The sequence below is a fragment of the Coloeus monedula genome (assembly GCF_965178545.1).
Source record: "Coloeus monedula genome assembly, chromosome: W".
Taxonomy (NCBI): Eukaryota; Metazoa; Chordata; class Aves; order Passeriformes; family Corvidae; genus Coloeus; species Coloeus monedula.
Window position 1 is genome coordinate 13,044,023 of NC_138821.1, and position 16,241 is coordinate 13,060,263.

General features: G+C 40.5%; 1 protein-coding gene across 3 annotated transcripts in view; it reads left to right on the forward strand.

The window, feature by feature from the left end:
- The window catches only part of LOC309584553 (kinesin-like protein KIF2A), a gene marked incomplete at its 3' end in the record, with an annotated part of 197,276 nt that overhangs the window by 150,873 nt on the left and 30,162 nt on the right, over positions 1 to 16,241 (forward strand). For all 3 annotated transcript variants that reach the window (XM_082300600.1, XM_082300601.1, XM_082300602.1), the window contains exons 10-14: positions 3,155 to 3,245; positions 3,383 to 3,446; positions 3,855 to 3,946; positions 4,237 to 4,379; positions 5,058 to 5,262. In XM_082300600.1, coding sequence (XP_082156726.1) covers positions 3,155 to 3,245; positions 3,383 to 3,446; positions 3,855 to 3,946; positions 4,237 to 4,379; positions 5,058 to 5,262 — 595 coding nt within the window. The remainder of the gene's footprint in view (positions 1 to 3,154; positions 3,246 to 3,382; positions 3,447 to 3,854; positions 3,947 to 4,236; positions 4,380 to 5,057; positions 5,263 to 16,241) is intronic.

Consider the following 16,241-nt stretch of genomic DNA (forward strand, 5'->3'; position numbering starts at 1 on the left):
TTAGCTCTGTTTATCCTGAATCCTGCTCTCAGTTCTCCTCCAAGACCTTTCCAGGCTCTAGTGTGTATTGCCTCCTCAGGAAGCAAACAAATCAGGAGAGGGTGGGGAAAGAGCACAGAGAGACCCCATAGTATTTGGATCTTCATTTTCTCCTTTATTCTTCTGTTTTGCTTCCACAATTGAAACAGAATAATGTACACAACACTTTAAAAAACTTGTTTAGAAGTAGCTGTTTACCTTGTACAAGTTGCTAAATGGATTAGATACAGTAGCAGGCAAGGTTAGACACCATAACAGGTCATAATCTTGGTATGCTAAGTATTGTAAATATTTTTGCAAAGAATATTGATATTAGAAAGGAATTTGATTAAGATAATTTTCCTTATGCTTAGAAAGTGCTTCCCATAGCCTTAAGGAGTAGGGACAGAGAATTATCTTAATTCTTGGTTTTAATCCAACAATTAGGAAGTCAAAGTTGGCATCATATCCTGACTGATGTTAGATGCTAACATCCTGTCAGTGGATAAGAGAATTATTAAAAGGCCTTGAAAATGAAAACTTGTGTCTTATGCTTGATATAAGTAAAAGGAGAAGTGTAGCAAAAGTTAAAACTTTTTAGTCTGTTAGTTTACACTAATGAAAAAACTAAACCACAAAGCTATGCCCTTGGAAATTTCTGTCTCTAATGATTGTCTACTGGTAGTATCTTTTCTTTCTTGATATTAAAGAGCTGTGGGAGAGTGATCTAGCTGGTGAGGTGTGCCTCTGTCACATGGAGATAACATCTTCAAATAGGGTAGCAGTTGAGCTATGGCCTTTCCCAGACATCTGTTGCCTTGGCACTGCTCAAACCTGTCCTGGCTCTCCTATTGGGTAGAGAGTCAGTATCCCTTAGGACTTTCCAACACAAGAGGGGGAGGAAAGTGACACAGTTTCAAGAATACTTGGCTAGAGATGCAGTGAAACAACACTGGAAGCTGGAGGAGAGAGAGAGAGCCTTTACCTGATAACTTATTACCCCATTAGCAGGCCATCATGCCCATGGAAATCCCTTGGACACATATCTCATGGCATATGTCATGGAACACCTGGCTATTTCCAGTTGCTTCATTTATGAGTATTTGAGACATTTCTCAGAAGGGCTCAAAGGGGCCTACACCCCATGTCCTTCCTTTGTCTCAAGTTTTGCTTTTCTGTCTAGCCTTTTCCTTACAGCCTCTTGCAATAGTTTTCCTCCCCCTTAACAACCAGTTCCTGTAATCTCCCTCTTTCATGTTGTCTTTGTGAGCATAGTGTTTAAATGTGTGGGCTGTTTTTGACATATGTTATTATGTTTTTGTACTGAGTATCTTCAGCAAAATTTTTATTACTTGCATAATAAATTAATAGTAATATGGGAGAATATTGAAATATGCTTGTATTCATACTGAAACAAAAAACTCTAGTCTGTATAGCAGTACAGGATTTTTTTTTTTCTCTCTCTCATATGGCACAATAATGATTATTACATGAAGGATAATCTACTTCAAGGCCTCCTGTAGTAATACAATTGTGAAGAAGATAGGTATCATGTTCTGCTCTAACCAGAACTACCAGGGTCACAATGGGGGAAAAAAAGTATGACAAGTTACTTCAGTTTTCTTCAATATGCTAAAATTACTCATATTTCTATACTGAAAAATATTCTCAAGAAATGTACTACTCTTTATTTTCTTATTATTTTACTTAAGCTGTATTTTAAGTATTTTTGAATCCATGAGCCGCAACACTGAGTTGCAAGTTTTCTTTAGTATTAAAAAACTTAAATCCCTTTTGAATTTTAAAGGAGAATCAGGGTTTATATTTCCAAAGGATCAAGATTGCAAATAAAGGTTCTACTAGAAGGAAAGCTTGACTGTTTTGACATGGTGCCATTTGAAGTTGTATAATGCTTTACAAAAATTTTCTAGACATGTTTGTATTTTGCCTTATTTTAAAACACATATAATTAAGTCAATTTTTTATAAATCAGCAAAATAAATAATTTCAAACTCAATTAAGCAGAGATAATGGAATGTGCTTCTTAGGTGGATAGGTTTCCTGAAATTGATTGGGAATATCCTCTCGAGGACAAAAAAGGTATATAATTGGAGGATGCAAAAAAGAAAGACTAAGGCTGATCAGGAATCATCTGGTACATTTTTGATGAAAATTGATGATTTGGTTAAACTTAGATTTTTTCATAACCCTCTGTTGCTGAATGGTTCAATCTTACCCATATTGTTTTTGTAAGTGATGTGTTTGTTCCAAAGTGGAATGAAAGGAGGTTGTAACACCTCAGTGTTTCTGTTAACAATCATTCTTGTTTCTGTCACTAAACATACTTTATTTGTAAACACCTGGAAAAAGTTTAGAAAGAGAGACTCTTGCCTCAGTCATGTGGTGGAGGTAGCCCTCCATAAGGTTACCCTTTCCTTTTGGAGGTTTTCATGAAGTAATGGTGATAAGCAGCTGAATTAGGAGTAATAGCTACATTTATTTAAGTAAAAATTAATTCTCTAAAATAGAAAAATTATACTTTGAAAAATATTTTTGACACATCAAATAATGCTTAAGGGATAACTGGATTTTTCCATTCTGATGATCTTGGATACACATTTTATTGAGCCTTGTCTCAGCATAACTATGTTCTCAAAATATTAAGATATGCAATGTTTTTGACCACTTGTCTTCTAAACTTAATCTTGCAAGCTGATTTAGGGAGCAAAAACTATAGTGGATTTTTTGTATTGGCAAAATCTAAGCATTTAACTGCTGCACTGTCCTACTTCTGTATCTTATAATGGTGCCTTCTTTAGGGAGCTCCAAACTCCATGTAGTAAACTGTGTCATGTTGCATCACTAAAACAAGAAAATTCTTTTTCTCAGGGTTTGACGAAAGTTAATATTTTTGTAAAATAAATGGGAAACACCTTGTAGCTTTTCTCCAATTATTCAGGATATTTGAATGCCTTAGAGCTGGTAGCCTCTTTAGTTCAGTAATTAATGTGGAGATGTCCTTTGGCCTCTCAAAGTTCAGAACCAGTTTTATCACTTCTGGCATTAAAATTTATAGTGTCCTTGTGGTAGTGTGAGATTTTAAATTTCTTAAATACTGTTGTTTTTTACATTTAAGGTTTACAGCTCGACCATTAGTAGAGACCATATTCGAAAGGGGAATGGCCACTTGCTTTGCATATGGACAAACAGGCAGTGGAAAAACCCATGTGAGTATTTCCTCTACATGTCAGCAATACACTTTTTGTGTATTATACACTCCAATAAATTCTAATAAGTAACAAATATGTAAGTTACAATTCTGTGATCTTTATAGTGTATATTTGGTCTTTGTTTTTTAATTTAGACTATGGGTGGTGACTTTTCAGGAAAGAACCAAGATTGTTCTAAAGGAATATATGCGCTTGCAGGTGAGACTTTATTGTTCTGTTGGCTTTTTGCAAATTAGTTGAGGTCAATACATTTCTACTTCCTGTTGTACAAACATAAGGGTCTACATATCTTGCATTACAATGGAGCTTTGGTAACATAAAAATTAGTTCCTAGGAGTGTAGTTTTTACACAGTAAGGTAAATATTTATAGATAACTTAAGAAATGTAAGAATTATAAATGATGATTAATTAAGTTTACAGTTTTGGAGTCTTTTGCATCTTCCAATGTAATGTGGCAGTTTAAACTGCAGTGTTTCTTAATTGATTGACTGCTACACTTGCAAAATATGAGACATGCTGTAAAATAGACTGCTATGTATTAATGAGTCTTCACTAAATGAAAATACATAACTACATTTCTTTTTATTTTGTAAATGTATTCACAGCTAGAGATGTCTTTTTAATGCTAAAGAAGCCAAATTATAAGAAGTTAGAACTTCAAGTATATGCAACATTTTTTGAGATCTATAGTGGTAAGGTAAGTACCTGATTTTTTGTGAGGAAGGTGGAATTTCTCTTTCACAAACAAGATTGTGAGTTTGTTACAAAAGATTTTTTTCCTTTTTGTACTAAAAGCTTTATTTCAAATAATTCTTTACACTTCCCTTTCAATTACAGGTTGGAAGGGACCACAGTAGGTTATCTGACCCAACGTCCCTACTCAAGCAGGATTGTGCATGGAATGCTTTGCATATTTTGATATGAGATTTGAAGCAAAAATGTCTTTTAAAGCTCCTCTTTAACTGTTCTGTTCCCCCCCTCCCCAAGGTTTTTGACTTGCTGAACAGGAAGACAAAATTAAGAGTGTTAGAAGATGGTAAACAGCAAGTCCAGGTGGTGGGATTACAGGAACGGGAAGTCAAATGTGTTGAAGATGTTCTTAAGCTTATTGAAATAGGCAACAGCTGCAGGTATCTCCTATAGCTTTCACCAATTTTTCATTGTAAATTAAAGAATTGGAACAAGATTTTTTTTTGGTATCTCTTCATAGTGATGGCTTTTTAATATACAGTGGTATTTTTGGTAATGTTGGCTGCAAGTAAGGAATCTGCCTATCTTTTGCATAAATATAGTTTGGAGTTTCTCAGCCAGAGAGAAGTATGAACTGATTTTTCTACAGGATGTGAATTGCATGCATTACATAACCAGTTTACTGACTTAAATTCACATCACTTGTAATCTGGAATGCTGCCAGATTCTTCAGTTCTAAAAGGCCCTGATATGTAGTGACAAAAGTATAAAAGTTGAGGTTTTGTTACGATCCAGCTTTATTGTTTTTAAAATTAGCCTTGTGATAGACTGCTGCCTGATTAAAGTACCACATGCGGCATTTTGCATATAAACTCTGATAGTCTGAAATCTTTGGAGATCTGCTTATTCTTGCTTTTAAGAGGGTAGTAAAATGCTACTAATCTTCCATTCCTGTTTGAAGAATTGGAAAAATAGGTATAATTATACTATGTGCATCAAATTATTAAGGTAAACACAGGACTCTGCCCTGAAAAAACTAATGTTCTGAGGGTAATGTGTTTAACATATATGGTCCTTTGCCTGTTCACATGTCCTTCCTTTCTTTCCTTTTGTTAAAGGACATCTGGCCAGACATCTGCAAATGCACACTCATCTCGAAGCCATGCAGTGTTTCAGATTATTCTCAGAAGGAAAGGGAAATTGCATGGTAAATTTTCTCTGATTGATTTGGCTGGCAATGAAAGAGGAGCAGATACTTCTAGTGCAGATAGGCAGACTCGACTGGAAGGTGCGGAAATTAACAAGAGCCTTTTAGCACTCAAGGTAACTGAAATGTTTCCATTGCCTTTGAGTAGGTGAAAGCCTTCCACATATAATAGCAATGACTACTGAAATGAGTGTTTTTGCAGGCTTTGCTTCTCTACATTGTCTACTGATGTGACATATAAAATATAATCTTGTTTTTCCTTTAAATACCTGAAAAAACCTTGTTAATTACCAAGTAGAAACATTGCAGAAACATTGTGCTATCAATTTTCATGTAGTTTAAAAAAAACCCAACAAAATCCCTAGTAGTTGAATTTGAACACTTTTTTTTATATATACACCTAAAATGGGGGGAGAGATAACTTACTTTTGTACTCAAAGTCTGAAATACTAACTGGAAATATACTTACTGATCTCAGGGGTTTTTTTTAATTAAGAAAAGATACCTTTTGTAGTGGTTTAACCCTAGCTAGAAACTAAGTACCATGCAGCTGCTCACTCAATCCCCTCACCCCTTCCCCAGTGGGATGGGAAGGTGAATCTGAAATAAGGTAAAACCCATGGGTTTAGATAAGAACAGCTTAATAATTGAAATAGAGTAAAAGATAATAACAATAATAATAATTGTATTGATAAGGAGAGAGAGAGAGAGAGAAATAAACCCCAAGAGAAACAAGTGATGCACACTACAGTTCCTCACCACACTGACTGATGCCCAGCCCATCCCCCAGCAGCTATCAGCCCCTCCTGACCAACTTCCCCCAGTTTATATACTGGGAATGATATTGTATGGTATGGAATATCCCTTTGGCCAGTTCCGGTCAGCTGTCCTGCCCACGCTCCCTCACAGCTTCTTGTGCAGCTCCTTCCTGACAGAGCATGAGACACTGAAAGGCCCTTGACTCAAGATAAGCACTGCTGAATAACTAAAACATCAGTGTGTTATCAGCATTATTCTCACATTGAATCCAAAACACAGCATTACAAGCTACTAAGAAGAAAATGAATTTATCTTAGCCAAAACCAGGACAGTCTCCACCCCTTATTCCATACCATTTACATCATGCCAGGTCCCACACTTTCCAATACCCCATCACCTTTCCTATTTTTTGATAGATATATACACAGATATCATTCCCTTAGTCTATGGACCATCCCTATAAAAGTCTGTTGAGTTCATTTAGTCCATGACCTTGGGCTCCATCTGTCATAACAGTCCTTCAGGACAGGAAAGATGGTGTGTGGTATTGGATTGTTACAGTTGAAGCCAGATCTGATTCCATCACTTCTGCACTTGTTCAGCTTTTTTAAAGTTCATTCTTCGTTAATGTGACAATCGAAAGGGAGCTAGGTTCAGAGCCCCAAATCTGGAGTGGCAGAGACTTGCAATGACAGATGTATAGCCACCATAGAAGTGGTAATACACAGTGCTGGATAGTTATTAATATAATACAATTAAATTCATTGGCTATTCTTACCCAAAATCAAATCCCCTTGAGGCACACACCGGACTTGCCCATCCTCCTGCATTACCCACCAAGTGCACCCAGGTCCTTGAACAAAAGCAATCCCACATATGGGTTTGCCTTTGTCTGAGGCAGGAATAACCCAGACTGTTTTCCCCAGCATATTTTTAATGTTCACAGGAATTCTATCCCCTTCTAAAGTACTTAACAGTGTTGATTGGGCAAGGCCAGCCTGATTGGCAGATCCTCTGGTGTTGACTAGCCAGGTGGCCTTTGCTAAATGTATACCCCATTGTTTGAAGGTTCCACCACAAATTCCTCTCAGTGTAGTCTAACAGTCCATTACATTGTTCTATTTTTCCAGAGGCTGGTGCATAATAGGGAATATGATACCCTCACTCGGTGCCATGTTGTTTGGCACAAGTGTCTATGAGGTTGTTTCGAAAATGGCTTCCATTGTCCGACTCAATTCTTTCTGGAGTACCATGTCACCATAAGACTTCCTTTCCAAGGCCCAGGATACTGTTCCAGGCAGTGCCATGGGGCACAGGATATGTTTCCAGCCATCTGGTGGTTGTTTCCACCATAGTAAGCCCACAGCGCTTGCTGTCATGGGTTTGGGGGAGTGTGATATAGTCAATCTGCCAGGCCTCCCCATACTTATATTTCAGCCATTGTCCCCCATACCACAGAGGCCTGCTTGATTGCAGCACATTTCACATTCCAGGATAACCTGTGCAATAGTGTCCATGGTTAAGTCCACCCCTCAATTACGAGCCCACCTAGATATTGCATCTCTTCCTTGATGTCCCAAGGTGTCATGGACCCACCAAGCCAGAAATAATTCACCCTTATGTTGCCAATCCAAATCCACCTGAGCCACTTCAATCCTAGCAGCCTGATCCACCTGGTGGTTGTTCTGATGTTATTCAGTGGCCTGAGTCTTGGGCTCAGGAACATCCACATGATGTACCTTCCCAACCAGGTTCTCCACCTGGGCAGGTTTATCTCTGTGCTGCCAGTTTTTCTGCTTCCATTGCTTCAACCACCCCCACAGGGCATTTGCCACTATCCATCAATCAGAATGAAGATAAAGTATTGGCCATTTCTCTCGTTCAGCAATGTCTTGATGCCTGAAGTGGCCACTTAAAAAACAGACACTAGACAGGAATAAGGAAATAAAGCTAGTTATTTATTTGAAGGGCGTTCAAAGGTACACCCTGGGGAGTCCAGAGGCTACTCCCAAGATGGACGCCAGGTCACAAGTTCTTCACACTTTTATAAGTTTGGTTCATTTGTATATCAGGGTTAATTCTCTAATTAAAACTTCAGTTAATGATGTAACTACCCCAAGTTTGCCCTCTTCTTGGTTTACACCTTTTGGGCCTAGGATAATCTGGCTGTCCTTGGAGAGCAAGCTTGGAGAGGCTTGTTATGTCTAACTAGCATGAGAGAACAGTAGTTAACAGGCTACAAGAAACTTCAGAGTTACTGAAGTACACTAAGTACAGGATTTGAAAAATATAAAAGTTAAAACCTAAGGCATCAGTCTAAGGCCAACTGGATGGCTTTCACCTCTTCAAACTGACTCAATTCACCTTCTCCTTCAGCAGTTTCTGTGACGTTGTAGGGGACTCCATACAGCTGCTTTCCATCTCCAATACTTTCCCACAAGACAGCAGGACCCATCAATAAACAAGGCATATTACTTCTCATGTTCTGGCACTTCATTATACAGTGGGGCCTCTTCAGCATGTCACCTCCTCCTCTAGTGACATTCTGAAATCTTTGCCTTCTGGCCAGTCCATGATCATTTCCAAGATTCCTGGATGACTGGGGTTTCCTATCAGAGCTCATCATGTGATCAGTGTGACCCACTTATTCTATGTAGCATCTGTTTCATGATGTGCAGAGGAGACCCTGCCTTTGAACATCCAACCCAACATGGGTAACCGGGGTGCCAGGAGGAGCTTTGCTTCAGTACTTATCACCTCAGAAGCAGCTTGAACCCCTTCATAAGCTGCTAGTATGTTCTTTTCAGTTGAAGTATAGCAGACTTCAGATCCTCTGTATGTGGATGCTAGCAAGGGCTAGCTGACGAATTTTCCTGTGAAACTTTTCTTTCTCATGAGAGGGCAGTTAGACAAATCCAGCTTCTCACAGCTTCTCTGTGAAAGCTTTCGTTCTCATGCGAACTGGATAGACAACAGTTTGAGAGAATATAAACCATTTCTATACCTGCAGGTTGTTACGAAAACTGTGAAAATTATTTTCCTTCTTTAATTTTTGGAAATGGGTGTCTTTCTGCTCAACCTATCACCTTGAGAGGTGGTGGGTCAATAGGCCAATCATGTAATTTCTCTTATGTGAACCATGCTATAAAAGGTATGGGTGATTAAACGAGGTCACTTCGGCCATATCATCTGATCTGGACATATGTTGTGATTTTGCCGTCTCTCTGGGGATAACAGCGGCACTCTGTATGCCCAACTCCAAAAACCTAGAGGTCGACCTCGAGTGTCCCCTGGTGCTTTCTGCCAGAGACTCCAGGTAGGACCATTCTCCCCAGCTTCAGTATAGAGCACATTTTTTACATCTTGCTCTATTTGAACCGGCCCAAGGGCTACAGCATGAACTGTCTCCTGATTGATTTGTTCAAAAGCCTGTTGTTGCTCAGGGCCTCATTTGAAATAATTTTTCTTCCGGGTCACTTCATAGCAAGGGCTGACAATCAGACTGTAATTTTGAATGTGCATTCTCCAAAATCCCACAACACCTAAGAAAGCTTGTTTCTTTCTTACTAGTTGGTGGAGACATTGCTATTGAGAACATTCACCTTGCCATTTTATTCCTAAAACCTGGATCTCCTGTGCAGGTCCATTGACCTTACTTTGTTTTATAGTAAAACCATCCTTCAGAAGGATTTGGACTATTTTCTTCCCTCTCAGAAACTTCTTCTGCTATATTTCCCCACACAATGATATCATCAATATATTGCAGGAGTTCTGGAGCTTCACCCTGTTCCAGTACAGTCTGGATCAGTCCATGGCAGATGGTTGGGCTGTGTTTCCACCCCTGAGCAGTTGATTCCAGATGTACTGGATGCCCCTCCAAGTGAAAACAAACTGTGGCCTGTACTCTGCCACCAGAGGGATTGAGAAAAACACATTAACATTATCGTGGCAGCGCTGGGCTGCCGTTGACTCCAGTTCCTATTGAAGTTCCAGCATGTCTAGTATGGCAGCACTCAGTGATGGTGTGACTTCATTCAGTCCATGATAATCTACTGTTAATCTCCATTCTCTGTTAGACTTTCACACTGGCCTTATGGGGCTATTAAAGGGTGAGTGGGTCCTGCTGATCACTCCTTGGCTCTCCAGGTGATGAATCATCTTATGGATTGGAATCAGGGAGTCTTGGTTGGTGCAATATTGCTGTTGGTGCACCACTGCGGTAGCAATTGGCACCTGCTGTTCTTCAACCTTCAGCAACCCCACAGCAGAAGGGTCCTCCAAAAGACCAGGCAAGGTAGACAACTGTTTAACTTTCTCCAAGACAGCTATATCAAAAGCCTACCCCTTTTCAGGTCCTTGAAATACACTCTCCTGAGATAGTCTGTGCCAAGGATGCACAGAGCCTCTGGGCCAGTCACAATGGGGTGTTTTTACCACTCATTCCCAGTCAGGCTAATCTCAGCCTCCAATACAGTCAGCTGTTGGGATCCCCCTGTCACTCCAGAAATACAGATGGATTCTGCCCCTGCATAGCTTGATGGCATTAGGGTACACTGTGCACCAGTGTCTACTAAAGCCTTGTACTCCTGTGGGGCTGCTGTGCCAGACCATCAGATTCACACTACCCAGTAAACCTGGTTGTCCCTCTCCTCAGCCTGGCTGGAGGCAGGGCCCCTCTAGTCCTGGTCATAGGATTATCCACTTACTTGTAGAAATGGATTAGAATTCCTTTCCATAGACTCAGAAGTAAAATCAGCCCTTCCACTCTGCCTGGGAAACTGTCCACTGGAGACCGGAACAGCAACTTTCCTGGAAGAACCCCCATTTCTGATTGTTTTTCCCTGCAACTCATGTACCTGTGCCTCTAGGGTCAAGGTAGGTTTTCCATCCCACTCCCTCATGTCCTTTCCTTCGTCCTTCAAGTAAAACCACAGGGTACCCCGTGGTGTGTATTTTCTATATCCTCCCTTTTGAGAAAAAGAACTCTTACTGTTAATAGCTGAGATGCAGGTCCATACAGGTGGGGAGTAGAACCTCTTTTTGTTGATGGAACTCCTGGAACAATTTTTTATACCTCTGGGAGAGTTTTTCCACAGATGAGACAAGGGAGTAGCTGCAGTGCCTGTCACTGGCGTTGGAGTAGCCGTACGGCCTGTTGTTTTGTTGCCAGTTCCAGAGACTTTCTTTTCCCCGAGGGTACTGAGCAGTGTTGAACAGGGCTCGATAGGCCTGGGCCAGGCTCCAGCACGTTGCAGTGATTTGTGTGTCTCTGGAATTACTAAGGCAACAGCATACTTTTTCCAAATCTTTTACTAGTTTTTCCATGTTCTGCACTTGCTCGGGGGCGAGGTTCAAAAACACTGGAGGTGCCCACTGTCCTAGGCACTTGCCCATACTATCCCACACACCCTGCCACTCATAACTATCCAGCCTTGGGGCAGATCTCTGGGTGATGTTCTTAAATAGCTGTTTAAACAAGACCTGAACCACATCCAACAACATGCTGGTTCTTAGCAAAAGGGCCAAGTTGGTTTCAAGAGTATTCAAAGGATATTAAAAATCTTTAAAATTCTCAAATGCTACTGTAATCATCCTGGATGAGAAGGAAGGAAGGAAGGAAGGAAGGAAGGAAGGAAGGAAGGAAGGAAGGAAGGAAGGAAGGAAGGAAGGAAGGAAGGAAGGAAGGAAGGAAGGAAGGAAGGAAGTCAGTCTCCTCTATAGGTTGGCTCTTCAAGGAGAAAAGACAAAAAGTGTAATTATTCAAAGATCCCAATAGATGACTCCTGAAGTACAGAGGTGACTGCAGTGCTGAGTACACATACCAGCTATGCCATCCTATCATAAGCCAATACTGCAAAGTACAACAAAATGATAATTTTAGCCCAGGCCCCATGGAGGATAAACATCACCACAGACAACACATGCAGGAAGTAAGGTATTACATACCACAATCCTGAGAACAAGTGTGACAATTCTGAGAGCAAATAAATCAACATTGTGACCTGTGACAATTAAACCAAAACAATGAATGCCCATAACAAATTTGTTTTAACACACTGGTCAGATCTGTCATTATCTTAACTCTTTGTACCCCATGTTGGGGACCAAAAGCAACTGTTGTAGTTTAACTCTAGTTGGCAACTAAGAACCATGCAGCCATTTGCTCATTCCCCATTCCCCATCCAGTGGGATGGGAAGAAAAATCAGGAAAATAAAGTAAAACTTGTGGGTTTAGATAAAAACAGCTTAATAATTGAAACAAAGTAAAAAATACTACTAATAATAATAGTAATGAAAAGGAGAGAGAGAGGGTAATGAAACCCAAAAATGACAAGTAATGCACGATACAATTCCTCACCACCTGCTGACTGATGCTCAACCTGTCCCCAAGCAGTGATCGGCCTCCCCCCTTCCAGGTAACTCCCAGTTTATAAACTGTATATAAACTTCCCAGTTTATATACTGGGCATGACATTGTATAGTATGGAATATTCCTTTGGCCAGTTCAGATCAGCTGTCCCAGCTGTGCTCCCTCCCAGCTTCTTGTGCAGCTCCTCCCTGGCAAAGCATGAGACACTGAAAGGCCCTTGACTCCGTGTGTTATCAGCATTATTCTCATACTGAACCCAAAACACAGCACTGTGCCAGCTACTAAGAACAAAATTAATTCTATCCCAGATGAAACCAGAACACCTTTATGACAGATTTATTTACCACTGTTAATTAATTAACTGAAGAAGAAAACAACACAACAGCACTACATCCAGAAAGAATTAACGAATAAACTATAATAATCCTTAAAAGTAGGAATAGAATCATGGAATCATTTAGGTAGGAAAATACCTTTAAGATCACCAAGTCCAGTCATTAACCCAGAACTTCCAAGCCCACCACTAACCCATGTCCCCAAGTGCCACATCTACATGTCTTTTAAATCCTTCCAGGAATGATGACTCCACCACTGCCCTGGGCACCCTGTGCCAGGGCTTGAGAACACTTTTGATTAAGTCTTTCTCTCCCAAAGAAACTTGTGCCAATACTGAGAGACTTTGCCTAAATGAGGATTTGAGAACTCTTGTCTCATTACAATATTTTACAGTAAAAACATCTGAAACTCTGCTCCATTTTGAGTGGTCTTTATAGCAAATCATCTGATACAATTGTGAGAGACTGGACTATGACTCAAACCACTTGTCCATTTGTGGAGGCAACAGGGTGGTTTGCTGAGGCCAGGTTTGCATCCCCCAAGGAGAAGGAAGTGAGTTTTTGGTTGTGTAATGGCAAACCTCTGGTCCACATAAGACGGAAGGGGTGAACTTATCACTGCCAGAGGCTACAAACTGGGCTTTGAGGCTGATAAGAGGCAGACCCTGTGGAGACAGGATGGTGATTTTTATCATGCCAATTTGTCCTCCCTTACACACACACACCCTCCCCAGGGAAGGTCACATTCACATGTGAGAGGCAGCTGTCATGTCTTAGAAGGAGTCATAAACCATCAAAGACCTCCAAAGTGCATCCAGACTAATTTCTGAGGCCTTCCACAAGAGGACTGCACATGATCAAAAGATAGTGTAAAACTCCCCCCCCAGGGGAGGTGCTTGGGCATTCCCATCTGAACCTAAGCATATATTAACCCACTGGACTTTGTATTTTGTGGGCTTTTCCCCCCACTGCCAACAGATCAAGACCTTTAATCATCACTGTGGTAGTTTGAAAACAAACCAGTGGGAGACACCAAGTCAGAATAACAATTTAATGGGGAAAATTTAAGAAAAGGAAAAAGAAAAAGACTAAAAGAAAACACTGGTTCAAACTGACAGAGTCAAGATACAACCTGAGTCCCTGTTAGGCAGGGTGGTGGTAACAGTCTGGTAGAATGGTGGTTGCAGTCCTCTGAAGCAGTGATCCTGTAGAAGAAAAGGTCTGCTCTTCCTCAGAAGGTCCAGTGGTGGCTGTGTAGCTCCTGTCCCCTGGAAATCCAGTGGAGAAGGGTTGTCTCTGGTGTTCAGAGTCCCAGCTTATATCCACGATGGGATGCTTGGTTCCTCCCTCTGGGTGGAGCATCTCACAATGGGGTAATGAGTCATAAGGCCAAGTGTTGATTAGGCTCATTAACAGAAGATAGTCCGGAGGGAGTTATCTCTGAGTCATGCGGCAGGACAATGATGGGCCATTAACAGCAAGATAGCCTGGGGGGAGGAGGCAAGGAAACACTGCCCCACCGGATCTCAACAGCTCATGAGGATGGTAATGGAATACACTGCAACCCAGGACAATCGCTTTGACCAACAGCAACAATCAAGTCTTGTCATAGATCCATGGATAGTGATTATGTATCTTTCTACTTGTATTAGTTTGAAAGGAAACCAATGGGAGATCCCAAGTTTGAATTACAATTTAATAGGAAAATTAAGATAAAGGCAATCATACAGAAACACTGGCTTAAACTGACAGAGTCAGGATACAACCTGACACCCTGTTGGTCAGGGTGGTGGTAGCAGTCGGATTAAATGGTGGCTGGAGTCCTCCTGGAGTGATAGATGTGGTTCTGCTGAAGCAGTGATCCTGTAGAAGAGTCTGGTCTTCCTCTGAAGTTCCAGTGGTGGTTATGTAGCTCTTGCCCTCTGGGAATCCAGTAGGAAAGGGCTGCCCGTGGTATTCCAAACCTCAGATTATATACAGGTAGGAATGCTTGGTTCCTCCCCCTGGGCAGAGCATCTCACAATTGGATGATATAATTTTATGAGTTATGCAGTGAGACTTGATGGCCCATTAACAGAAGATATATCCTGGAGGGAGTTATCAGGGATGTGTCATGGAAGAGATAAAGAACACTGCCCCACCTGTTTTTAACAGCTTATGAAGATGGTGATAGAATACATACTTTTGGTTACATCTTACATTGTAACCTAAGACACTACTCTTACCCTTTCTTTCTCTTTCTTCCATTCTTTTCCCTTATGCATTTTTTCAAGTGAGTGATATTTTTATGCTTTTATATTCCCATATCACTAGAGATAATGATAACCAAAACAGCTACATACTGTTGCCTAATATCAATAGAGAAAATCTTTCAACAGTGTTAAAATAGTAAAATAAAAAGCAGACCTGTATTTGGAAGTTTCCAGGTGTCCCAATAGTCATGGGCACACCCAGCATCAGATTTCTACAATTTTTATAAGTTTAACAAATTAGCATATCTAACTAATATTGTCCAATTAGAAGAGCAGTTAGGTAATTTTTCCTCAGGTACTGCTCCATTGGAATTGGTCCAGGGGCTTCTTTACCCCATTTCTTCTTGTGTCTTCTCAGATTCTGGTTGGGAAAAAAATATCCTTGTCAGGCTTCTCTTCTTGAAAATAAGACTAAACAGTATTTCAGGAATGTGTTAGAAGGTTAGCTTATTATTCTAAAATCTATGAGAAAGGGTAGGAAAAATACTAGTAGCTATTTAACTATAGTTATATAGTTACATATATATAGTTACATAGAAGTATACAGAGCTATGAATATATGAAAAATACATAAAAAGCAAAAATCTTTAGGTATCAATACCTGCTTTCCATTGCAACCAATTTGTTATAAAATAAACTCTACATATATATATTTACAAACACTGATCATTCAATGTTGTTTCACACTAATCCACCCCAAGGGATCTAGTAAAAAGAACCTGGGTTGCCCTCACCTTCAGGGGTGGGTCATAACAACAAATGCTTCTTGAACTCTGTCAGGCTTGGTGCTGTGACCATGTCCTGGGTTGCAGTGTATTCTATTACCATCCCCATCAGCTGTTGAAATCAGGTGGGGCAGTGTTTCCTTGCCTCCTCCCCCCAGACTATCTTGCTGTTAATGGCCCATCATTGTCCTGCCGCATGACTCATAGATAACTCCCTCTGGACTATCATCTGTTAATGAGCCCAATCAACACCTGGCCTTATGACTCATTACCCCATTGTGAGATGCTCCACCCAGAGGGAGGAACCAAGCATCCCAGCGTGGATATAAGCTGAGGTTGAAAACCAGAGAGGAGACCTTTCCACTGGATTTCCAGAGGACAGGAGCTACACAGCCACCACTGGACCTTCTGAGGAAGAGCAGACCCTCTTTTCTACAGGATCACCGCTTCAGAGGACTGCAGCCATAATTCTAGCAGACTGCTACCACCACCCTGCCTAACAGGGACTCAGGTTGTATCTTGACTCTGTCAGTTTGAACCAGTGTTTTCTTTTAGTTGTTTTTTTCTTTCCTTTTCTTTAAACTTCCCCATTAAATTGTTATTCTGACTTGGTGCCTCCCACTGGTTTGTTTTCAAACTAGTACATAATTTGGC